Source organism: Orbicella faveolata, unplaced genomic scaffold, assembly GCF_042242905.1.
Source record: "Orbicella faveolata isolate gen_17 unplaced genomic scaffold, um_ofav_v1 contig_5, whole genome shotgun sequence".
Classification (NCBI taxonomy): Eukaryota; Metazoa; Cnidaria; class Anthozoa; order Scleractinia; family Merulinidae; genus Orbicella; species Orbicella faveolata.
Genome location: NW_028301580.1, coordinates 861,487 through 887,547, shown reverse-complemented (window position 1 = coordinate 887,547; position 26,061 = coordinate 861,487). Strand labels below are relative to the sequence as shown.

General features: G+C 40.6%; 3 protein-coding genes and 1 non-coding gene across 4 annotated transcripts; 2 read left to right on the top strand and 2 right to left on the bottom strand.

Annotated features, from left to right (window-relative positions):
- Positions 1 to 2,303: 2,303 nt before the first annotated feature.
- LOC149095664 (uncharacterized) lies at positions 2,304 to 12,661 on the bottom strand (the record flags this gene model as incomplete). The annotated part of the gene is made up of 4 exons (XM_089281852.1): positions 2,304 to 2,741; positions 5,362 to 5,675; positions 5,728 to 5,896; positions 12,623 to 12,661. Coding segments are annotated over 4 exons (960 nt in total), but the record flags the coding sequence as incomplete, so codon positions are not given.
- A 7,683-nt stretch (positions 12,662 to 20,344) lies between these two features.
- Positions 20,345 to 20,810, top strand: LOC149095663 (uncharacterized). Its single transcript, XM_089281830.1, has one exon. It carries the CDS (start codon positions 20,398 to 20,400, stop codon positions 20,803 to 20,805), a length of 408 nt encoding a protein of 135 aa, XP_089137956.1. The 5' UTR covers positions 20,345 to 20,397; the 3' UTR covers positions 20,806 to 20,810.
- Positions 20,811 to 21,152: 342 nt separating this feature from the next.
- On the bottom strand, positions 21,153 to 21,224 carry Trnah-gug (transfer RNA histidin (anticodon GUG)). Its single transcript has one exon. It is a non-coding gene; the product is annotated as a tRNA-His (tRNA).
- A 2,871-nt stretch (positions 21,225 to 24,095) lies between these two features.
- LOC149095662 (uncharacterized) lies at positions 24,096 to 25,582 on the top strand. The gene has a single exon (XM_089281825.1). It carries the CDS (start codon positions 24,522 to 24,524, stop codon positions 25,347 to 25,349), a length of 828 nt encoding a protein of 275 aa, XP_089137951.1. The 5' UTR covers positions 24,096 to 24,521; the 3' UTR covers positions 25,350 to 25,582.
- Positions 25,583 to 26,061: the final 479 nt, after the last annotated feature.

The following is a 26,061-nucleotide window of genomic DNA, read 5'->3' as shown; positions in this document are numbered from 1 at the left end:
TCTAGAAATGATTAAGAGAGTATCTAAGAACGAGGATTTTCCCTTGGAGTCCACCCGCGACAAAAAGGGATTGATAGAGTCTTTGTACAAAATTACCGTATTCTAGTCCCCAGAGCCGCTTGTCCCTCTTAGCCGGCGGAGCCTTAGCACGAGGAGAAGGTGGCTCTAGCGAGAGACACATCATTTGATTGGCTAGATTTTCACTAAAAGAAAGTTGATTTCCTAACTGAAAGAATCCTCTGGTTGGTTTCAGGCTGAAATCTTTCGATTACATTACCTTAACAGATATTAATAAACGAAGGGAATTTAAGACCGAAGTAAGTGGCATTCATGAGTTTTCGATATGGAGGACTTCGCAGAAATTTTTTCCCGTAAGCTCGAAATATAGCTCTGCTCAGTAAATCTTTCTTTTGGCGACATATTCAATTGGAATTCTCGCCGAAAAAAAAAAAACAATATGGATCAAACAAGAGGGCCCTTCTTGTTTTTAAAGGCGTGTAATTTCGGTTCAAAAACATGGAAATTGTTGGAAATTCTTGCGGTTTTTATTTTCGATTGTTTTCAGGCCCAAAATTTTTAAAAAGTCACGAAGAACTGAAAAAACGAATTTTCCCCAAACTTGGTTTATTCAGTACCCATGCATAACTTGCGCGAAGGAAACTTTGCAAGTGTACTGAAGAGAGAACAACTTATTCCAAGTGAATTTAATTTAGTGGTAAGGATAATCATTTATGTCAGTTTTTCGCTGCTTGTTTCAATTTTGAAAGTGGCTACTGTGCCTTGGCAAGATTTCTCATGGCATCATCTAATGTCAACGTATAAGTTTATAGCGCGCTATTTACAATTTGCTATTAACTTGTCCTTGAATTAATTGGCAGGAAACAACCCATTTGAGAGTTGTGGTATTTATTTCACAGCTCATTTCGGAGCATTGCAAATACCACTTTCATACAAATTGATGCTTGACTTGAACAGATTTTTGCCGTTGTCTTTTAGCTTATCCTAACGCAATTCCTTTTAATATTCTCCGATTTTGCCTATCCATGCCCGTTTTAATTTTGACTTGTATTTCTTTTTGTTTTTTACTTTCCAGTTCTTCTGCAGTTTTAAGTCGTTATTTGATATTAAAGTTAATTGTAGGACCAGAAGGAAAAAGTTTAAATTAAATTGCCTACTGCGTAACCTAGTCTCACTTGTTTGAGTTGAGCCGCGTAAGTGAGATGCCGGTACTCTAAATGTGCGTTTACCTAGCTGAAAGTCGGTCAGTGGGCTATGGTAAAATGAGTCTAAGAGCAGCATGCCCTCATGTGCTGCTTACGGAACAAAAGTGACGTGGCATGCAAGTAATAAATAAAAGAAAAAAAGGGGAACCATGTGAAACGCAATTGTAAGGCTTAGAGGTAAAGTCTGCATACAAGCCAAGTGGCCCACCAAGCCGGAGCTTATCCCGGTTTCCGTAGCATGAAGCGACTAGGAGTATTTCTACTCCCCCCTAGATGGGATGCTAGTCCATCGCAGGGGCACCCCCAACATCAAGTTCGGGACTACCAGGTTATACACCTGGTTGGAAAGAGGCACTTTGAGGGGAAAGTGTCTTGCCCAAATACACAATAAAATGTCCCGGGCTCCAATCAGGACGGCTCGATCCGGAGACGCGCGCACTAACCATGAGGCCACCGCGCCTCCACAAAGCGCAATCCTCCGTAGGAAAAAAGATGGCGACTGGTACATTTACACATAGTTCTCAGCGAACGAAAACCTTAACAACGTTCATAAAAATGTACCGAAAAAATATAAACTCTTCAAACCTAGGTTACACAATGTCCTTATTACAGGGACAAATACTGTGAAAATTTGGCTTTTTTTGTGCCTCATAGGCTGTGTTAGGTTCGCAAGGTATTGTGGTAAAATGTACAGCCGCCATCTTTTTTCCTACGGTGGATTGCAAGCCAACTTTATTTTCCCGTTGTCTGTACTCGTTGATCCTCGCCATGCGCATTGCTTCCAGTTAGTTCGTTGTCTTGGGTCCATGTTAATTCTTTGCATTATTTTAGTTTCATCGGAAGACTGCTGCTTATTCACAATATTTTAACATCATTTCATGTGATGGCAATTCGCCAGTACGCCACAACAAGTCACAATTTTAAAGAAACAGTTCAAAGTTCAAAATCACTTTAATCGTAGACTCATTTGCCTGCTAAGTAACGTATGGCTTCCTGTGTTTCAATTGAAGGTAAAAGTAGTCTCTTTTTGTTGTTGTTGGTCAAAAAAAAAAAAAGAAAAGAAAAGAAAAAGAACTAGGGCTAAGAATTACGGTACTGAATCAAACAACAAAAAGCAACTATTAGATGTAAAATTAAGTTAAACTCGCTTTTTTTAAAAAAATTCTGGCTACTGGGATGGCGGTGCTCTTCGACCATTATCCGAGACACTGAATTCCATCCTGTGTAAGCGTTACCCAGTGTGTACCCAGAGCACTTGCCCAACCAGAGTTGAACGCTAATCGTGCCGCGTGGAAGGTTCTCACAGTAACCTTCAAAGGAATGATGCCGGTGGATATTTGGAATCCCTCCACTCCAGTCAGTGTAAAGCAATGATTCAATCGGCAAGGGACCACTATATTCATTGCCGTTAAACTTAAAATACCATCTGTTGCAAGCAGTATCAGAGTATATTCGAATGTTTCCCTGGTAGGAGACTTTGAGGGCCGTATTGTCGTACAGCTTATTAAAAAAGCAATCCTAAAACAGAAAAGAAAATGTGAAAAAAAAAAAATGCAGAAAAGCTGTAGCCAAAAAAGAAAAACATGAATAACTACAGATTAAAATTAAAACTGTAAACCGTATAAGTAGGTTCAACATTAATCCTATAACAACCAACATTTAGCTGCTCAAAGCTCGTCATGGGGTTTAAGTTAGAAAACAAGTTGTTGTTTTTCACCATCTCGTGGCTAAGTCCTGTCTGTCCGTTTGTATAAAGGCTGGTTTTTACTGCCGCATAAGCAGAAGCAGGAACAACATACTGAGACACAGTCAAATGTTGATCAACATAATTAATGTCTTTTGTTAGGATAATTCCTGAACTTCACAGCCCCTTGCTGCGTCTGCCCATGTTACTTACGCTTATCTATTATATCTATCAGTTAGAAAGCGCGCTGTGATTGGTTTAGCGGGCCGTAATCTACTGTACGGCCCGCTAAAATTTTAAGCTGATTTTGTTGCCAAAATGTTTCGTGATTTATCGTCAGGTGTTCTCAACTGTTTTGCAAACTTTCTTTTACTTCTGAAATTGTGTAGAAAAACCTGCTAATGACTTAAGAGTCACTTGACGATTTCAAATTGACACGTTTTGCTTTGGAGGTACGTCAGAAATTTGAAGCCCTTCAGCGTGAATAGAAATCGTTGTCGAACCCGTCAGACACACAGTAGAGATGTAATAAATACTCTACTCACCTCGTTTTCTCGGTCCTTACTGTAAGTTACGGATCCTGATTTTTCCCCATCGATTTATTGCCCGAGGGCTTCGCGCTTGGGCCATAAATCGATGGAGAAAAACTAAGTAAGTAACTTACAGTACAACGCTCTACCTCGGTCAGTAAGTGGTATTCTCTTGGTGGTATATATATACTTATCTGGTAGTGAAAAGCTGCCTTAACGGGGTATATAATTATTTTAAAATATAAATTATCATGATCAAATACGAGAGACACTTTCATCACCGAAAAGAGAGTTAGAAATATTACGCGCAGTGTAATATATCTTTGCGAAATGTTTTTTTTTTTTTTTTTTTTTTGAAATTTAAAAAAGCAACTGTCTCCAGTGTTTGATATAATATATCAAATACGAAAGACAGTTTAAAAGAAATAATGAGCATGACGTACAGGTGGCCCAAGCTTGCAAATGAGCGTCCCTTGTACTTCATACACTAGTACTCAGGCTACGCAACAGTCGAAATATTAAGGATTTTTATGGAAAAACCGGTCGTATTCTTAAGCCTGAAAAATAGTAAGTATGAATAAAGATAAACCTGCCTTGCTTTAGGTGTGTGTTTCTTTGGTTCCCGTGAGGTTTCTAGGCCAATCAGTGGCAATTTAGTTGGTTGTTAGCTTCACTGCTTTGACCTCTTCATATGCTTTCCCAAGGTTGGGCCCCCCGGGTGGGTGGGAGGTACTTGCAGAAAAAATTCGGCGGGGATGTGCGGCTCCCTTGCCAAAACCCTTACCATATTTATGACAAAAATCTGCGATATTTCCTACCCTATCCTGCTGACCTGACCAAAAATTCGATTCCCTATTAATGACCGTTGCGGCTGGCGCAGTTGCCCTGAACATAATTTATGAAGGGCTTTTGTTGATAGCCTTATCAGGATAATGATGAAAAAGTATCTTCTTCTAAAAAAACGTACCCAAATTAAGACTACCTTATTATATAAAATATTAAGACGATTCACGTTGACAACGAGTTAATAAAGTGCATCGTTAATTTACTATTATAAGTGCAAAAATCATACCCAATTTGTGACTAAACCGGTTGAAAACTATTCTCTTTGGGGCCGCACCTATCTATATAGCCCATATAAGGAAGTACCTCCAACAGTTAACAAAAATCTTAGAGATTAATTACCATTGCATTAAAAGTCCTTGTTTACAAAAGTTAAAAATTTATTTTGATCACTGTAAAACATTTGTTTTAAAAGGCCTTAGGGGGGTCGCAATGGGGTTAATATAATTTTTGGCTTTTTATTAGGCCCAAAGGTTAATTTATTTTCCTTATTGCTAACAGAAGTCCTACAAATTAATTACCATTAGTTTAATAAGTTAACAATTAATTTTCATCGTTTAAAAGAAACAAAAATTTATTTTGATTACTGTAAAACATATTTAGGGTCTCAGGACCATTCCGGGACGGAAAAAAGTATACTTATAAGAATTGTACATAGTGTAATATAGCTAATAAAGCACAAAACAAAAACACTGTCAATGCCATGATTTTTTTTAAAGTATGCTTCCAGTCGAGCCTAAACCTAAAAGAAGACAAACAAGTACAGTCGTAAAGTACATACTATTAAATTTGGAAAACTGGTCGCTGAGGAGAGTTGGTCCCTTACGAGAGGTGGTCGCAACCAGAGGTTCGACTGTATTTCCAAACACCCAAGCGACTATAATTTTTCTTGTTTTTACTTGAACAATGGCGATAGCTATGAAAAAAATCTGACTGCTTTAAATTTTAAGCACCGGAAATGAGTTTTAACCAAGATTTCTCAGCCTGCACAACGTTGGAGAAGATCAAAGACCTAAGAAGAGCAATATTCTCTGAAATGACTTTACCTAAAAAAATTAATAGAAACTAAGCTGTTACCGACCTTTATTTTACCGTCATCCGTGTGAGTTGCGTCTCGCCATGGGCACTGTTTCCAATTAGCTCTCTGTCTTGGGTCCATGTTTGCTACGTTCCCTTTCTCTCCCTTTCTTCCAATTCCATTTTCTCCCTTGGACCCTTTTGAGCCCCTGGGGCCAATGTTTCCAGGGCTACCCTTACTTCCTTTTGTTCCTATCGAACCTCCCTCTCCTTTGGATCTTTTAAAGCCCCTTGGGCCGATGTTCCCAGGAATACCCGTACTTCCTTTTGTTCCCATCGTTCCATTTTCGCCTTTGGATCCTTTTAAACCCTTGGGCCAATGTTCCCAGGGATACCTGAATTTACTTTTTCTTCTATCTCCCTTTGGATTCTTCAGGACCCTGTAGACCAATTTTCCCTGGAATTCCTATAGCACCTTGTGATCCCCGCTTTCCGATGCTGCCCTTCTCTCCTTTGAGGCCATCTCTACCCGGAACACCCGGAGTTCCCGGTATTCCTGGCACGCCGGGCATTCCTGGCATTCCAGAATGAGGATCCGGCTGACACAAAACAAAAAAAACCCATTGTTAATGAGCTGCATATACGGTCTTGCTTCACCAGGTAGCTCAAGAAGTTAATTTTTAAACCTTTACAGACCAGTGGTACGGAAAAGTACCAGCGCCACATTTAACCGTCCATAACTTTTACACTGAATATATGAGTAAAACATGCTAAGCTTGTCTTCGCCTGAAATTCATTTGCAAACTATTAGCACGTCGCATCATCGTTCTCTTAACGTGATGTCTCCATTGCAACCACGCTCACATGGCAGGCATGTATTTCCAAATTTGGAATTTCTTGTTTTCATGAACAAAACCTATTTATAACATTGCGCGCGCGCTGGTCCTACCTACTTCTAGGCCTATTGAGCCATCATGGTCAAAATCTCTCTTTACGCACGGCTGTGCGCAAATAACATGACGTGTGCAAGTTCAGTTTTAGCTGCACAATTTCCGTCGAGTTTAGCCGCGCGGTGCAGCAATGTGAACATCATTCTAAACAATCCAAACACTACTGACCTCGAGCCAAAAGTTGTGTATTTTGACTTTGTTTGCCTACATTTTCATTAATTCGAAGAAAGGAAGTTTTCATTGACAATTTTAGGAACCAGAAGAAGCCTTTTCGTTCAACTGTTTCTCAACTGATTGTGGCGTGTTTTTAACCAGGCAATAGGATCCTTTGTTTTCCTTCGCCGTGCATTGTGAGAGTTTATAGTCAATCACAATTAAAACATGTTTTAGCGTCCAAGTTGTTGTCGCTATATTATAAAACAATTGGTTCATGCTTTTAGCTCTGCGTATATCGAGTTGTGGATGCACTTGGGAAGTTTGGAGAGCACTCAAGAAGCTAGAGCTGTTCTCGGCTGTCGCCTCGAACAACTCTTACGCTTCTTTCGTGCTCTCCAAACTTCCCGCATGCATCCATAACTGGATATACGCACGCTAAGCATGAACCAATTCTTTAATTTTCATGCATTATTATTATTATTATTTTACATTTTTGATAGTTTTGTTTATAAGACGGCGGCTGTTTAGATAAGGTGACGTAATTACCACGTGACATGACGCCATACAAGCAAATTGCATTCTTGAAAGAAAGGTCTGGTTGCCTTTACAAAAACCATAGTTGACTTTTTGTCGGTACTCAAAACAAAATATTTATCAATCCGAAAACAATAGGCATTCATATCATGAAAGTTTGAAGTGACAGTTCTAAGAAAATTGGAGGGATTAAAGACCTTCAGTACATGTACTGATAATTTACAGAATCGATCCTTTGGTTGGCCCTGCTCAATACTCGCTAACAACTTAATTGTTCTAAAACGAAATTTCGCACTACCTCACATTTGGATATCGAAGTATTTGACTGCAGTTTGTTGGCGTCCGTCAATGACGGGGACGGCAAGAAAATACCCATAAGGATGAAAGAGAAACGGGCTCCCTGCATGTTCAGCTCAATTGGTCGTGATTAATGTGGACAAACTTGCTTTACGGACACTTCACTCTAAAACTGATCTTTGGACAATGACGAGGACTTTCTTTTATCGCTTCCCGTTAGCTCGTCTCCTCAAACAGGAACTTCATTCCACAGATCTGGAACGCAGAAAAGATTGGCCACTTTGAGCTGTACGTGACAGATCAGATGCAATGCTTTCAACGCATAGTTATACTGACAAAGCGCGGTGTAAGAGTTCATTTGACACACGTTAAACTCAAATCTTCTGTTTCAGTTTACACTGATTGGTCACTTTAGATTAAACTTGGTTTTCTACCTTTTAATCAGAAAGTATTTAAGCCGTATATGGTCATTTAACCTGTATGGAATGCAATGCTAAAAGATATCCTGAATTAGCACAAAATTATCGTAAACTGCCAAGATTTCTAATAATAAATCATGCGACGGTCGTATTGAGTTTCTTCAAGTAAATCTCCAAATGTTGTTTTTTCAGTACTTTATTAGAGTTGCGTATTTGATATTCTGAAATTGGCACAAAATTATAGAAAACTGTCAAGATTTCTGATGGTTTTACTTTATGTCATGGTAGTATTACAAGGGATTATTTATAATTGGGTATTTGCCCTTCGATGGCCTTGGGTAGAGGAATTTTACCAGTTGGAAACAATCCGTGGAGTTATTAGTTGGGCAAAGTTTTCGACCTGTTGAGAACATTCATCACTAATCGAGTGTGATCAAAATAATTTTCGGTATCAGTCATCTCAATTTTAACGTCTTTTTCGATTTACGAAACACAAACCAACAAGAGCAAATCTTTCTTATAAGATTTATGTTAAAGGAGAGAAGTTTAACGCTTATAATCACTCATTCTCTACCAGGATAATTAAGTCATCATGGAACGACCTACCACTTTCACTTGTGAAAGCACTTGAAAGCAGGTGGTTTGCCTACTTATGTTCAAGAGTGAACTCGCAATTCACCTAGGTTTTTATTAATTTTGATTTTTCCAAATGCCGGAATACGATTTTTACTATCTAATTATTACTGTATTGCTGTCGTTTCTCTGTCCGATAATTCGTGTTTGTTGTTTCAAGGGGGTTTTGACATCTAGGGCTGACCACATTCATTCGTGGTTGCTTTGTTTTACCCTTTCATCTTGTCATGCACTTCTATTCATTTGACAGACTGAGTACACTTTTATTGTATAGAACTTTATCGTAATAATTCTAATAATTCCAAGTGCCCATAACGTTTTGTTCATTCATTTACTAGCCACTTAGTCAATCAGTCAACATAAACCAATATTTCCTTTTCATTTCTTTTTCACTCTCTTTTGAGTAATTCAATAAAATGATTCATTCATGAAGTTATCTATTGATTCATTTCATTTCATTTCATTCACTCAGTCAGTCATTTAGTAAGTCAGTCAGTCCTTAAGTCAGTCGGTCTCTCAGTCAGTCAGACAGTCGTCCATTGATCTCTATTCAAGTTATTGATATTACTGGGTTAGATATACTACTATGTAACTCGGTGCATCGTAATTTATCATGTCCAGCTCGAACTCCGCCTCATCACATCCCTTCTTACACTTTCTTACAGAAAATTTTCACTGGGATGGCGGTACTTCTTCTACCAAGATCCGGGACACTGATCCCCATCCTGTGATGGCGTTACCCGGGGTACACCCACTGACTTCTCCAACCCAGAACTCAATAGTTATTCTACCCGCTCCAAGATTCTCGCAGTAGCCTTCAAAGGAACGAGGATAGCGAGTATCAGAGCGAGACTCGTGGATCCAGTCTTGGTATATAGCTGCATCGATCGGCATAGGTCCGCCACACTCATGTCCATTAAACTTATCACCCTCCAGAGAAAGGGTTCCTTGGTACGACACTTTCAGAGCTGTATTACCATGTCGCTTCTCGAATACACATTCCTGCAAATGAGTAAGTATAAGGCAGTTATTAGGTTGACAACAAGAGGCACACTACATTGTACCTGAAGGCTACAACAGACGCTCAGACTCTCCCCCAACCTACGTGATTCCCAACTTCCTTCCGGTTCTTCCCGTTGTGGCAAAAACTGCGCTACCTGTCCCTACATTTCTCACGGACTAACCACATATACCTTACTTTCTAACGGGGAAACGCGTCCCGTAAAATCTAACATGACCTGTGACACTAAAAACCTCCGCTACATAGTACATAAAGACCCCTCCCAATGTAAAATTCTCATTGTACCCGAAGAAGGCTGGTTGGCAAGCCGAAATATAGTACACTCATTTTCTATGTAAAGCCGATTAGATCACTATTGACTCAACGTATAGCAGCAGGATCATCGTCCGCGGTTGCTTGCTTAGACAAATCTATTTCCATTTGTGCGATTTCCAGTTTTAAGACCCCCTATATTCAAGTGTGAAATTTGTGTCAGTTTGAAAGTTGATAAATTCAAAGGATTTGTGTGCCAGATACAATCCAGAATTTTTTCCAAAGGCCTTTAATTTTTAAAACCTTCAACCCGCCATAGAATTTTACATCTGGACGTAAATGGCCTTAAACTTTTTCTTCTCGTTCTAGTATCTATTTCTTACAAGGGGCACTGTTATCATCAGCAAGATCACGTCAATTAAGGACTGTACCTACTTAATACAAGATAAGGACCATATGGAAAACAAAATAGATCTTAGCAAGGGCTATTGGAATCCACAAAGAAAACTGGGGGCAGCCATGCATAGGCCTTGAATAGACCTTGAATCTCAACAAAATCCTGACGTCATCGTTTTTGCTGAACAACAAGGAAAAGATATTTCTTAACAGATTTTCTCAGGATTTGCCTTTACACGCAGAAAAACAATCACATTCATAAAGATCTTTAAACTTCATGGTAAATGGTAACATAAAAACTGTTTTTGGTAAGTGTTTAACTACAAAATCGTCGCACAGCGCTTTTAGCGTCTCTGAAAGCTAAGTTTTCCTTGGGTTTAGCTAAAATACAGTCTTAATAAACTCTCCTCACAACCAGAAACTAATCACTTGCCACTTCATTTTCATAACATAAAATGTAGGGGTAACCACGCATTTTTTAAAGGTAAATGAGTTATTTTCACCTTTTTTTAAAAAAAAAAAAAAAAACCGTTTTTGGTGCCCGTTAAATTTGCACAACCCTAATTTCCAAGCTGGGTATAGAATTCCTTTCCAAAAAAGTAAACCTCTATGCTTTAGTTACATTATAATAAATAGCGATGATAATATATTAAAGTAATATTTTAAGAGGAGGCCTCCAATCACCTAGGGGTGGAAGGTACTCTAAAAACTAAAAGTCTAAAATATTCCATTCTGATAGGCATGATTCGTGATTAAACACAGAGTGGAGCTGTAGATCTTAAACAATACTGCGTGACTAACTACAATGGTGGAAACATGATATTTGTCTTCTCTAGGTTTGAATTCTATTCTCCCCACCTTGATATTACCACTGTCTATGTCTGACTGCGCTTTCCACACGCATTGTTTCCAGTTGACGCGTTGAGTAGGGTCATCGTAACAGGCCTCTCCTTTCCTGCCGGTTGCTCCAGTTTTTCCAGCTTTACCTTTCGTTCCCATGTTCCCCTTCGCCCCCTTGATACCATCTCTACCCGGAGAGCCTGGGACTCCTGGAATTCCCGGTATGCCATTAGTCCCAGACATTCCGGGCATCCCACACGTAGTAGGTGAATGCTAAAGAGAGGATCCAGAGTGTCAGAATGGCCACACTTTTGCTTAGAAGATTAGCAAGGAGAAGAGAACTCTATAATTAGGTTTCTACAGCGTGTAATTTACCCTAGAATTTCGAAAGTTATACCCACCCCCTCCCCATCCCCGAAAGTAACGTTACTGTTAAACCCCGAAAGTAACGTTCCCTAAAAAATAGGTGTCCACCCGAAAGTAGCGGCCCTTTGAAGAAATCACTAAAAGAGAAATTCTTTGATCTTAAGCGCAATGCGGATGGAACAGCCTTACTCCAAGACTGAACAACTTGAAGAGCTGTTTGTGATTTTATTTCGAACTTAGCTGATTTTTTTTTTTTTTTTTAACTACGATTTATGAGCTGTAGCAGAGTCAAATGATACAGTCACGGTACAATTAGTTACCTTGCGATACAATGAGACCATTTCTTTCGCCCTACAATACTAACATTTGCGGGCTTTTTTATATACATATCATTCTGATTTCTTTATGTGGGCCGAGTTAGTAACGTGCATAAATGAAACTTTCAATTTCATGATAAAATAAAACAAAGCGTCTTCTAGTAAAATTTATGAAAAAATATGGGTTTCGACAGCCAGTCTATAACTGCTTCGACGGATACAGATTTGTTATAAAGTGAAACATTCAAAATTGGAATATAAAGAGTAATTCGCGTAAATTAAAAAGACATTTAAAAAAAATGTTCGGAAGAACCTTTTTTTGTCTTTTTTTTTCAATTTTTTATTTATTTATTTTTTTAGTTGCAATATACATAACTATTTACATGACTTTCAGTACAATACTTTACTTAACATAATTAACAGAACTTTCGTTATAACACACCTTACTGCTCACACACGCACACACCTACACACAAGTCTACATAGCAAAGTACCACCTTTTTGAGCCTCGCATGTTCTAAGTTGTTCAATACTTCTGGTATTTATATTGCTCGTTTCTTCATAAAGATATTTAAATTATTATTTTTTGTACAGATGTATTTCTCAGTCTCATTTGACTTTAGATTTAAAACCTCGTAAATTTGGAAGTTCTTTATTCCGCCATTATTTATTGTTTTTGATTCACGTTTGCAGAAGAAACAGATTATCTGCAATGTACCCAATTTTCTGCAATTTGAATTCGTGTAGAGTATAGAGTTCAATATTTTGAACTGAAAGGCCTTGACATATGGCTTAAAAGCAGCTGAATGGGGAAGAGAAAATGCATTTTTCAGTGCTAAAGTGAGCGGTACAGAATGACCAGTACCAATCCATTCCAGAAAGTTCGTCTTCTGTACGTGTTTTGCGATTAGTTCATAAGAATCGATGTTGTTAAGATCAAAACGCAAGTCAAATACTTAAAATTATTATGTACGGATCACGTGAAGTGGGAATACAGAATTGACCAAAAGAAAGTACATCTGAGTATATCTATAGTACTATCTATATCGGTGTATCTCATCTAGTGTAAGTTCCCGTTGAAAAAAGTACGTTCTTACTTCGAACAAACCTCAGTTTGTAACGAAATCACTTTGACCTTACCTACCTTACATGTAGAAGTCGAATCGTTCGACTGCTGTTCCTTCGAGTGCGTTCATGTCAAGAGGAAAAGAAAAACGGCGACAAGGGAGAGAGAGAAGATGTCTTGCATTTCTGTTAGCTCAGTGTACCCGTGTTAGAGACTAACTTGCCTTCAAAGTTATCAAAATCGATTGTAAGAGGAGAGAGAATTCCCTGTATTTATATGTTCTCCTTCGGCTTGTTTTAATCTGGCACAAAGCGATTGGATTGGTTACTTTTGTCTAGACAAGACACAGCAGATGCAGTGATTTCAGCACAGATTCAGCACAGATTCAACGTGGAATAGGGGCTCCGTTGAAACACGTTTCCTCTTAACACGAGTTTAGTTCTAAACTATAATAAGGATTGGTTACTTTGTGCTGAATTTGAAAGACCATATGCGGTACATTCAGTTATTGTATCATGCGTAATCAGCATGATATTAGTCAAGAGCTCAAACATTGTTCAATTCAATTCTTTTTTGTTTACTGTCAAACACATGACGGCTGGTTCGTTCACAGATCACATACATATACCCGCCAGCTCTCACGTCTAAACTCGCCGACGTAATTGTCACGCCTTTGGTTCGAAGACCTCTATCTTGTGTTGACTCACGCCTATAGCCAGGGAGCAATCTCTCTCGTCCAGACGAACATTGAGGTCAGTTACAGCCTTTAATGACACACTTTCCGAGAAAAAAAAGTAAGCAAGAACTAGTAAAAAACGTTTAGCCCATATAAATTGACGAAACACATCCTATCGGACTTTGCGCGAGAAACGTTTTGAACATCGTCTTGAGCGTTCTACGTCATCGTACGGTCGGGTCATTTTGAAAATTCCAGTACTTTCAGGATAGTAAATTAAACATTACAAACTCATGCCTAATCGATGCAAAGACTAATGGTGCGTTACTTTAAGAAAACCAATATTTGATTCCTAAATCCCAACACGGATTTTGTGTTACTTTAGTAAACAGATTATTAATCCAAGATCACAGGGGTCATGGTACATCAGTATTCTAGTCCAGAGTGGATTGTTCAGTTCCTTTGATGCACCATGATCCGAGTGATTTTGGATTAACCTGTTTAGTAAAGAAACGCAAAAATCCGGTTTTTGGATTTAAATATTCAATCTTGGATTTTTCCAATGAAACGCTTCCTTTTAAACCGTCCACGCAATTAAAAGCAACAGAACAATCTTTAATTATATCTGTGGAACTTGATCTCAAACTAAACTGGAAATCTTACTCTCATTCCAATATATCATGTGTCTCGCATGTAGTTTTGCCAAAGTCGAACACAGCAGGAAATAAAAACAGTTGTTAAACATGTCACGTTATTATACTACTGTGTAGGTAATAACATCATTAACATTTAACCCCTGCAAATGATAATATACAGTGCACTGAGAATTAGTGTCGGCAGTAATGTGAGGTCAATTATTCCTAATGTGAGCGGACGTCCGTTTAGCGGGGTTTCATTACAGAACCATTACTGCATGGCTTGTAATCTCTATTTTTGTTTGCTCAGCTCCCGTAGGTTTTCTTCCAGGTCTTTATGGCCAATTAATTTCTGTGACGTATAGCCGAGAGGTAGGTTTAGGGACCTCGTCGCGCGGACGATATTTCTCACTGGGAAATATCGTCGAGACATAAATACTTTTTAGAAACCTCGTCTTCTCGGTCCGTAATGAAAGTTAATTCGGACCGTGTTTTTCTTCAAAGAAAAACGTGAAGATCACATACAGATTAAGAATTCATGTTCTCAGTGTAATAAATGTATTGTACATTGTATTGTATCAGTAACATTTCTAAGCGTTTATTGGCTGTATCGCGAGCAAAAATTGTAATGAATAGTATATAAACTTGGATATGCATATATAGAATTTTCACTAATTAAATCTAATGATTAAATTTTATTGTATTTTCATCAAGTTCTAACGTTGATCGCCTACACCGCTCAATCTCGTTGAAAGAACATTCCTGAAATAGTAAAAAAAATGACTTACACAGCTTACAAAGGAATAGTTGCATGCATAAATTAGCTGAGGTTTAGACAAAAGTTGTATAATACCACATAGATAGTAGACTACACTTTTTTTTTTACAAGAATATATCTTATGAGAATAGCGAGGCTGAAATTTGCGAAATATTAAGAATAATTTAAGAATAAACCCGAAGCTGAGATTGTGAAAAGAATATAATTTTGTGTGTTGAAAATGTGTAAATACAATAAAATGATATGTCTTTGATTAAAACGTATAAAATTTGTCCTTTCGCCAAACGGTAAAACTAGCCAAAACCAAAAAGGGCACCAGCAGTATGCTCGATGCTAATAACATTTCTGAAAGAAGTTATGTGCGTCATATCAGCTCGCAGGCTGGCTCCAAAATTACTTCAACACCATACAGACACTAAATACGCTATAACCTCTATTAAGCGGCCACTCTCGGGGAAGAGACAACTGGCCGCTTAATAGAAGAGGCAGTTTAATAGAAGATGACCTGAAAACAACGTCAAAGTTGGGCGTGGTCCAGTTTTCAGTTTATCAAATACAAGTACAAAAAAATGCAAGTGGAGAATAATTAGAACAATGATGGTTATAATGCGGTCCATAACGTTAACAAAAGCCAAAGAAACAATAGCGTGTACAGACGCGACGTGTCTGTCAACCCAACACTGGCTTGTGTGCTGTACAAACAAACTACAACTCTGCGAGACTTTGTTTTGTGATTGTTTTAATTAAATACTGCTGAAATTTTTTTTTTTTTTTTTTTTTTTTTTTTATAGTACTCCACATTGTCATTCGTTTACCTTCATCTGGCTAAAAGCGTCGTCCAACTTGAAATTTTCCTGGGCGCTTAATAGAAGTATAAAAGAAAACAAAATCACCTTTGGGACGGCAAGAAGCTGGCGGCGGCCGCTTAATAGAGGTGGTGGTTGAATAGAGGTTTTTATTACAGTGTTTAGCTAACAATTTTTCCTGTATTTTTTCGCTGGCCGCCAAATAAAGGTTGGCCGCTAAACATTGGACCGCTAATGGAATTTCCCAAAGAAACGCAACCTTTTAAATCACACAATTAGAAACAACAGAACAATCTTTAATTTGTTATGTGAATTTAACTTGATTTCAAACTAAACTGGAAGCCTTACGCTCATTCACATTGTCAAGAGTCCAATATCGAGGTCTACAAGAGTCAAAAACAGTAGGAAATAAAAACAGTAGTTAAACATGTCACGTTATTATACTACTGTATTGGTAACAACTTTATTCCCAGGCCTTTATGGCCAATTTGTTTCCTTGACGTAGCCGAGAGGTACGGCTAGGGACCACGTGACCCGGAAGGGATATTGATCACGGGAAATATCATCGAGAAATAATAGGCATTATTATATGGCTGTGTCTCACAAGGACTGGGAACTACCGAGTTCACGAATTTGATTGGCTGAAATCCTTATTGACCGCGGTCTAGATTTTCCCATCTAGACCGGCAACTAGACCGGTTTCATTTTGCGCTGAAAAAGTAGCGAACTAAAATACAGAAATGTTCACCATTTTCTTTTATTTTCTGCTCAATCATTTATGTAAGTGCCAAAAAGCCTGATGACGAAAAAAACAAAAAAGTAAAGAGGACGAGCAAATTTCGGCAGGTTTAAGTTAAGCTCATCTCCGTTTGCAACCAAAATGTCAGCAAACCAGTTACATTAAACTAATTAAAGTTTTCTTCTTTGCCATTTAATAAACATCTTATTAACCGAGCTAAGTCGGTCTGTATGGGAGAATCTTGACCTCGGTCGTGTGTACAGACCTCCCTGCGTTCGGTTTGTACTCACGACCTCGGTCAAGATTCTCCCATACAGACCTCCTGCTCGGTTAATAAGAGATCGTTATCAAGGATGTTCGCGCGAAAATTTTCCTGTCGATGCATTTCTTTTTTAATTTTTGCTGAGTGAGATGATAATTTACTTGTGTCAGAAATGCAAAAACACAAAACAAAACAAAACAAAAACAAAAACAAAATGAGGGTCACCGGCCTTGTTTCAGAGAAAAAGCGCATGGAAAACTACCCTGATTTTGAAAAATTGGCGCATGTAATTAAGGGGTTTATAGTTTAAAATATCGAAGATGTGTCAAACGAGGCAAAAATCTTAGTCATATTTTGTAGAACTGGGTCTGTTGCGTAAATAATTGCAAACGTTACCAACGTTTTCACAAACCTTAACCCTTCAAGAAAGCATTTGAAACCTCCGCAAAGATAAACGAAGAGCTAAACAGAACGAAATTCAATGGTGCATTTTGCAAAAAATTCAAACTTCTAATCGATAGATTTTCTTCAAACGTAGAAAATCACATGTAGCGAATCGTAGAAAATCAAACGTAGAAAATCGGTAGAGAAAATGATCCATCAAGAGAAAAATAGGGGTCATCGAACGTCCAAGATCGTTAAACCAAGGCAAAGCTACAGCAATGGTCATCTGCCCTATTATTGTTCATTTTATGACTTAGCACGCGCTTCGATGCATGACGTGAAGTGCAAATTTGCATGCGCAGTAAGGATGCGCAGAAACTATTAGCGTGAACGTCCTTAGATGGCTTAACTGGTCCGCGATCGAAAGGCAAATTCTATCTGATTGGTTCTCTTCGCGGTCCAAATTTTGCAACACGGACCGCTGAGATCGACCGCTCACGAATGGAGAAATGCCCTCTATGAGACGTGCTTGCAGGGAATTATGGTAGCTGTATTCATCAAAACAATTATCCAGTCCGAGATGATGAATGCAATTACAATGATTCCTTGCAGGCACGTCTCAAAGAGCGAATTGACCCTTAATCCCAGGGAAGGGGGACCCATATAAAAAGGACAGGGGGTGTCCGTCGGAAACTTTAAAAAGAACCCCTAAGAGGTACCAAGATCCTTCTTTGTGGGCGTGGCTTGAATTTCTCTTACCCCGTAAATCCTTAAAAGGTACCGTAGAGCCTCCCGCCGGGACCTTTCGAGGCTGAACACTCTAAGAGGCACCAGGACCTCTCCCCCACCCCCTTCCTTCTGGGCATTAATCTCGGCGAATTGCTTTTTTAATTCACGGCACAAATGAAAAAAAAAAAAGTATCTTGTTAATTAGAAATCTTTGTACCTTCATGTTTGGAGGACAATTCCGATTGATTTAATGTTCACAAATGGAACGTGTGAAACGTAAATAAATGCTTTTTTCGCGCACGTTAGTCAGCAGCTTTATAAAGACGTTGAGCCATGTTTCATGTTAATTTGACTCAATTGACAATTTCACGATGACACCAGCCAGAGTCCTTTGCGCTGGACTAAACAGCCTTTGAGATTTAAAGGCCCGATAGACATTTCACCTTTAAAATAAAGTTTAAGACAAGTATGCGGCAGAAAATAAGCAAGCATTTTTTTGAACGGTCTGTTTTTGAATCCCAGCGTTTAGTCACCAACATTTTGATTTTGATTTCAGATGAGGGAAGATGAAGTCGTAGACTGAGCCATAACGGCAAACTAACACTTTTATCTGCACCTTTTCTTTGTCAGCTTAGCAGTTCTTTAGGGAAGGATATCAAGTGCTTACTTGTTTTCTTTTACTTGCCAACAAATCGCTTTGATTAACTTCCGGGCGGAGAGCCACGCATGTGAAAACTATTTTTACTGGGCTCTATTGTGAAATTAACGGAGGTGCGAGATAGCAGAACAAAAGTCCTATAAGCATTTCTCACACAAACTAAACAACATGAATTACAATGATGTCTTCAGCTGAGAAAAATCATGCCATTCCACTGCAAGATATAGTATAGTCTTGCTTCTTATGTGAAAAGACATAATCAATGACGTCATGTTTGCTAGTAAATTACAATGTGTACTGTGATTGGTCAATTGAGCAGTCGTGGCCGCTGAATTATGAAACTGCTCTTGCCGCCAAAATGTCACATGATTTGTCATCACGTTTTGTTAACGCTTTGACGCCCAAGGAGCCATATACGGCTACTTAATGGTCGTGCTCTTAATAGCACTTGTGACGTTATCAATTTAAATGTCACCAGATATTCTTGATAAGCAGATAATAGAGCTAAGATAGATCTATCCGCATATCGACGGCATTCTAACGTAGCAAACTGAAAATCCACGTTATCAGTTTTGGTGCAAAAATGGTCGTAAAATGGCCCATTATACTTATATCCCATTTCCAGGCTTTGCCCATATTTAACACCCAACTTTTTAGGGCAGCCAGAAAGAATGTATATATATATATATTTCTTATCCTTTGTATATATTTCGCTAGCTTTACAAATTACAAATACGGTCACTTACGTAACTTACAGTACAATACGGCTCGTCACATTATTTGCAATAATGTGAGCCAGAAAGAATATGAAACGCAAAAGGTAGCGAGAGTAAAAGGGTCGAGAAAAAGGAAAGGAAAAGAGCAATAAAAAAAATTCGGAACGGGCTATCGCCAAAAAAGGCCAAATTTTGCCTTCTGCGCATTACCAAATTGAAATATTCTACATTTGGGTACCTAATCTCAGGGAAGTTTATGTGTTTAGTAAAAAAAAGGTATTTTTTCAGCAAAGCTAAAACCCTTTTAGCGTCATGGCAGCCAAAACACTGATTTAACGGTTAAAAACGGCATTTTTTTGGTGTAGATTTGGTCGTCAAAGGGTTAACATTCATAGCAAATAGACCTGTTACACTTTTCTTTTCCCTAAAATTTTGACATCATGTATTAATCCGTGACAACGCGTCCGACTTAGCAACGGTAAGCAATTGACTCCTTTTGTTTTTGACGTATGTCAATCATTTAGAGATATAATAAATGTCTGACTCATTTCATCTTCTCAGTTCGTATCGCAAGTTACGGATCCTCCTTTTACTCCCTTCGACTTATGGCTTGCGGACTTCGCGCCTAGTTGGGTCATAAGGCAAAGGGGAAAATATCGGTTGGTGATGGCTGGTTTGCATATGATCGCTACCGAAACAGTCACGGCCAGAGATTATAGCGATCGTTGAACCGAAAACGGTCGCTTAAGTAGATATTAGTTCTTACTCGACGATCCAGTAACTGTTTTTTTGTAGCGATCCCAATCATGGCAGCGATTGTAGGTCGATAGCCATCATATGGAATCCAGCCTTGATCTTCTCTTGGAGGTATATATGAAGTCTCTGCATCAAAAATTGAAGAATTCTAAAATAAACTGTTTGAATACGCCAAAACAAGTTTAAAGAATAATTGACAGCAAATAAGATGACTTAATCTTTCGGTGTTTTCGTTACCGATAGCAAACTTAAGAAAAAGAACTGGCGCTAAGAACTGGAATGAACCAGAAATAAGTGTAAACAAATTTTATTTATTGATTTATTTTATCAATATAGGAAACACTGTCCAGTGAAGTATTAATACTATGCACAATTTTGTAAAAATAGAAACTAAAATAAAGGCGAGGAAAATCGCATAACTTCCGTGTACCTTCAAGTAGTGAATAGCGCCCGTTTGGGCAGTAGCCAATCAGCGTGCAGGGATTGTACCACGTGACCAATTTTTTCCCATACATTCTCTTAAAATTGCAAATCCAAGATGGCGCCTGGGTAGGCAAAACATGGCACCCGAGACGTCACAGCTCGCGCATGCGCAGATAGGTCTACATGAAATCGAGGTTGATTGAATAGAACCAATGAGAGGGTTTTTGGATGGGATAAAAGGGTGTTGAGTTGGCGGGTTTGTCATTGTTGTTTGGAGATCACAGTGACGAGATGGCTTCAGAGGAGAGCAAGACGAAGGTGGAGGTGATTAGTGTTCCTGAAGAGGAGTTGCCGGACGACATGACGAGAGAAGAATTTGCAGCGAGAGTGATGGATGCCGTTCATGAGGGTATTCTTGGAAAGATAATGAAGAACGCCGTTTCTCGCGCGATGGATGGCCTCCTGAAGAAAGAAATTACGAAGCTGGCGGATGAGGTGCTGAGGTTCAGAAAACTCCTGTCTGAGAAGATGCTTGCAGACCAGTCAATCTCGTTTAAAGACCCAGTGTGTTTGGAGAAGTTGCCGGGTGGATTTGAGGCCGGATGGGATGCGTGGAAGAGCAGTTGGGACAACAGAGAAGAGTTAGCGTACCAAGCATTTATCAAACAAATTGTAAAACCACCACCATCAGAGGAGTGAAAAAACATTTTAATCATGCCTGTAATTAATAAAGATCATTTAACGAGAGAATGTACATGGTTTGTTGTGTGATTTTTTGCATCATCTTGAGTGCTTGCACGTCATTGGTTCCCAGGTGTACTAGGGATAGCATCATGGTTTGCGGGGTGAGAAATTCTCCGTGAAAGCCTGAGGAGGATTCGAACACACGTCCGAAGGGCCAGATCTTGGAGAGGTCTCTTCTCATGCACCAGGGGTAGGGAAAGTGTTGGGTGAGGAAGAGGAGCATGACATCCTCGTCGGGGTGGGGTTCGTCCAAATAGATTTTACAGGCCAGGGGTCTCTATGGAAAAAGAAAAAAATTTTAATGCCCCGACCAGGAATCGAACCTGGGCCTTTGAGGCCACAACTCAACGTCTTGACCATTAGACCATCGAAGCGCTTACCTCTTTAGGACTTGGTTTTGGGGATGTCATCGGGAGGCAGTCCGAAATTCACGGTTTTGCAATGAGGGCAGAGTCTTTGGGAGGGTTTCAACCACCAGGTGTGGAGGGCTTTACAGCTTCCGTGAAAGAATTGGTCGCAACACGATGTCAGGAAGTAGTCGCTGACACTGTGATTGGGAGTGAATCCTTCCTTACACCATATGCATTCGGGTTTGGGAAATCGTGACATGGAGTCTGAAAATAGAACAAAAAACTTTTTATTGGTCATTCTACTTGGTTTACATGGTGGGACGTGTGCACGGTCCTATTGACCGGCGCCCTCTTCTTCAGGATAAACATCAATGAAAGATTTGACGTGATTGACACGTGACAGGGCCTGGTCGTAACTGTTTCCCAGGAAGACGGGTTCGTAACAGTTGGTTTCCACATTGTAGTACATGCCATAGATGACCCCGCAACAGGTTGCATAGACGCACCCTAGTCCCCAGTCTTTTCTCAACGGTCCCGTGAGCGCGCGTACGAATTTGGTGTGGTTCCCTTTTCTGCTCAATTCTAGGATCGGTTGGCGGCAGCAGGGTCTCAGCTGTTTGCATACATGACAATGGAGGGGTGGTTCCATGACTAAAATTGAAGCAATTGTTGGTAAGTGTTGCGTACCCAGTCTACATGAATCACCAAATCATTGGTATCGTCCTCGTCAAGGACCCCCAACCTCTCTTCCAGCCCCAAAAGATCTAGTTGGTCCAGGGCCACCTCGATAAAACCTAAAAGTTGTTCTAGGTCCCTGTACAAAGGGGTCTCTTCTTCGTCGTTCATCCACTCTCTCACCCGCTTTTCCCAGCTAGTCAACTCTACGTTACACCGCTCTAATACTTCCATACTCACTTGGTACTTTGAGAAGCCACAGCAATACTAACAGTCTTCTGTAATGGGCGCTCATACAAGTCAAAAAACTCAGAGTGCCTTTGACGGTCCGACTCGTTTGTTTTATATACGCGGTATGATGGTGTCCAGTCTCCTACCGTGAGTGGGCGTGGTAGGGGGATACCCCCTATCCCCTGGGTCTGGTGTGACACGTGACTTCGTCTCGATCTGTGATTGGTTGAACGGATCTGCATAAATCGAATCCGCGTCGCCCCGATCTTCACTCTGAGTGTCTTCACTTGTATTGAGCGCAGTCATGGCATTGAGAGAGATTGGTTTACAAAACCATGTACCTAGAAAGCCCGAGGTTACGTATGAGGAAGCCATTGACCGAATGGACGCACCCTGGACCCGGTTTTACGAGGACATGGATTTTCCCATCCGGGATTTGTTGGCAGGCCGCCGTTGGCTGACACAGCTCAAAGACTCTAGCCAGCTGGAGGTGATGCTCCACCAGATCTTATTCTTTGTAGATGAAAATAGAGAGAACTGGACCCGAAGTCGGAGCAGGTACCGTAGAATAGAGAAGTGTTTCGGTAGAACTTTATTTAACTCGATCCTGGCCATTAGAAGGAACCTTGTATGGGACGTGAAGGTGAAGCCGCCCGTGGACCGGATCACGTTTCATAGACTTATGCTATGCTACGGTTTCGAGCCTTTTCAGTACACGTGGACTCGTAGACAGAAGAACACGGCAATGTTTATTATAGTACTTTTAACTCATGTAATCAAGTGACAATGCGAGCGATGATCCACGCGAACGATAGATTACCCAACATGTAAAAAAGAAAATGTGAATTAAAAATCAGAGTGTGTTTTTACGAAAAACTGTGTCTGTCTTTTCTTAGTTTGGGTTCTGTCCATGAATCAGTATGTCTTGAGCGACCCCTCGTGGGTATTCGTCGATCCATTGGAAGAACTTGCAGTTACGCTTGGGACACTTGAGATAGAGCCTGTCCGGGTTGGACTGGGAGTGGGAGGTGGCTAAGACCAGGGACTTGTTGCATAGACATCGGAAACGAGCTGGATCGATGTTCCTGTAGCAGGGGTGGGTCTGTTCTTCGACGCGTCTCAGGTAGGTGCTCACCTCTTTGGCGCCACAGGTCACATAACACTTGGTGTAGAATCTGGAAGAGGGGCATCGGTAATACTCCCACCAGGTACCACCTTCGGGGGTTTTCACTCTTCCAAATTCCATGGGTACCATGCAACGCGGGCAGGTGGGATTTTGTGTTTTCAGTTGGTTCAGGAACTGATCGGGGTCGAATTCCTGCAACACTTGTACTTCGGTGAATTCTCCTTGGTCATCCACTTCAGGTGGTAATTCTACGAGGTTGTCTTTCTTGAATTTGTCGAGTCCTACGGGTTCCAGGACTTGCATGGTTCGAGGAGGCGATTCTCTTATCACGGTCAGGCATCCGCCTTGAATGGCAGGTAGCTTTGAGTCTGTACGAGGAAGATAGAGATTGAGTTAGTATCCCAACAAGGTGTTTTCCCGTAGCATGGTTTCTAGGATGTGAGTGGTTTTTCGTGCGTTTTTGGGTGTCAGTCTTTGCCTTCGCCTGTAATGGTTACTTTTCATTTGGCTTTTGACTTCTTGGCGTTTGATCGAAAAGACGCTCCACGGTTGCGAGAAGCCTTTGAGAGGGACGGTGGTCCAACTGACAGAGTCCGGTGTGATCTCTTTGAATAGGACGCGTTCGTTGAAACGTAGTCTGGTACGAGGTTTTTTGAATAACCATCTATCTAAGGTGGATTGTAGTTTACCTTCCACTCTCTTGGGTAGGACCAGTTTCAGTTTCTTACGCGCCTCCTTCTTTTTGGACGATTTTTTCTTTTTCCTGTCGGGTTCGACGTGTGAATCCATGACGACTTCTGAAAAGTGACTCGTGATGGAATGCGTGGTTCGACTTTATGGCCGTTTTTTATGACCAATCGTATTCGGGTGGTGTGATGGGATCATGTGACGGTCTTCATGGCGATTGGTGGGATCTGAAAAAGGGCACGTGATCCGTGAAAGTACGGAGTGAAAGTGGATCCGCGGCGCGGGTATAAAAGGAGCCCGTTGGACGCAGTGAATCATTCTCGACTTGCTCTTGACGCGGTGATGACTCAGGATTTTGGATGACAGGGACTTTGAAGAGATCATTGAAGATCTGAGACGATATTTGAATCGAGCTTCTGACAATTTGGATCTAATCGAAAAAGAAGGCAAGAAGTCACCCTATACGAGGATAATTAACTTGGAATTGCACGTTGTTGATCTCTTGTTCACTAGGCCTCGAAGACACCTGACTGACTGGGGAGACCCGAATCGCCATCCTGAATTGTTGTATCTAGGAAGAAAGAGGTTTGACGAGGCAAGACATGACTTACTATAGCAACTCGAACCAGATTCGGGACCTAGTGGAGCAGATCGTGGATCAGAAGGTACACACTTTAAGAGATCTCGATGCCATTCCGGATGTCAGAGTGGACATGTACATTTTTGACAATCTCTTCGAACCGTTAGGCCAAATACCCGGTTGTCTGTGGTCTTTCGAGCTCTTGATGAGACGTCGTCCTGACTGGGGTGGTACGATTTTGGAGATGATGAAGGGGAACGAAAATGTGTACCTTTTCTGCGGTGAGTGGTGTCGCGTGATGTACAGAAGTGGTAGCGGTCAATTCAAATTCATTCATTGTCGGGATCCCGACCTGGACGCCGAGCGTTCCTGTTTGATCGCCACGGATCACCTCACGTACATGATGAGCGATGCCATCCGTGATCTGTTTGAACCCTTGCGGTTCGCTCGAGACCTGTCACGACGGGTATTGGAGTCCGACAAGAGTCCCAGGGTGGAGGGGATACTGACTTTCAACAGGTGCGCTCACAAGGAAACGTGTCTGAAGTTGGAAGAGTTGATCTACGATATCATGCGTCAGCGTGATCTGTGGAAGGATCGGTTTTTCTTCCGTGCCCTGGAAGCGGATGAGGATGACCTGTGTGGTGAGTGTAGAGAGAGTATGCGGCAAGCATTCTATGTGAAGGGGAACGAGGAGGAAGCCCTGAAGTGGAGACCCGGTAAAGGGGATTGTGATTGGAGGAATTGTAAATATTATGCCATGGATACCTATGAGGAAGACTGTGATAATGAGTATGGTCAAGAATGTAAGAACTCTGAATATGTTCAATACTTTTCAGATTCAGACTAGTCTTTTTTGCCTTCTTTTTCGTTTAGCCAATCAGATCTGTTTTTTCGTAAGAACCAATCAGGCACGACGTTTTTGTACATATAAGAAAGTCGAAATAAAAAATTGGGTTCAAATCATTATGCCTCATGCCTTGAGTTGGTTGATCTCGAGAGTGTGTGCGACCATGGCCGATCGATGGTGTTGGACGACCTTGTGTTCCAAGTGCACTAGAGTCTACGAGCGATACGGTAAGGGTGAACCCATCCCTGACCATTTCAGTGATTCGCCCTTGGAGGTGTTTGACTATACCGACGTCGAACCCAACGTGATGCGTTTTGTCGTTTATATCTTGTGGTTGAAACAGCAACCCGATTCATTTAAGAAGTATCTCGAGGTACGGGAGCAACGTTTCGAGTTGTGGAGACAGTGCGTTTACAAACTTTATCGACTATGAAGAAAGGTCAAAAGAAGCAAAAGTCGCTTTCGACCGGGACGTTACTGGGACGGTATCGGGATCCGTCCAGACCCAGTAGTCTGGGTGGTCTGACGCGATTCGCCAAGGCCAATAAGATCTCGGTACGACGCGCGCGCGAGGTCCTGCAACGGGATTTGGGGTACACGCTGCACAAACCCAGACGTCGTCGGTTTCCCACGGTCCCGGTGGTGGTGTTCGGCATCGACGAGCAGTGGACGGCCGACCTGATCGAGGTGATCAATATTTCAAGGTACAATC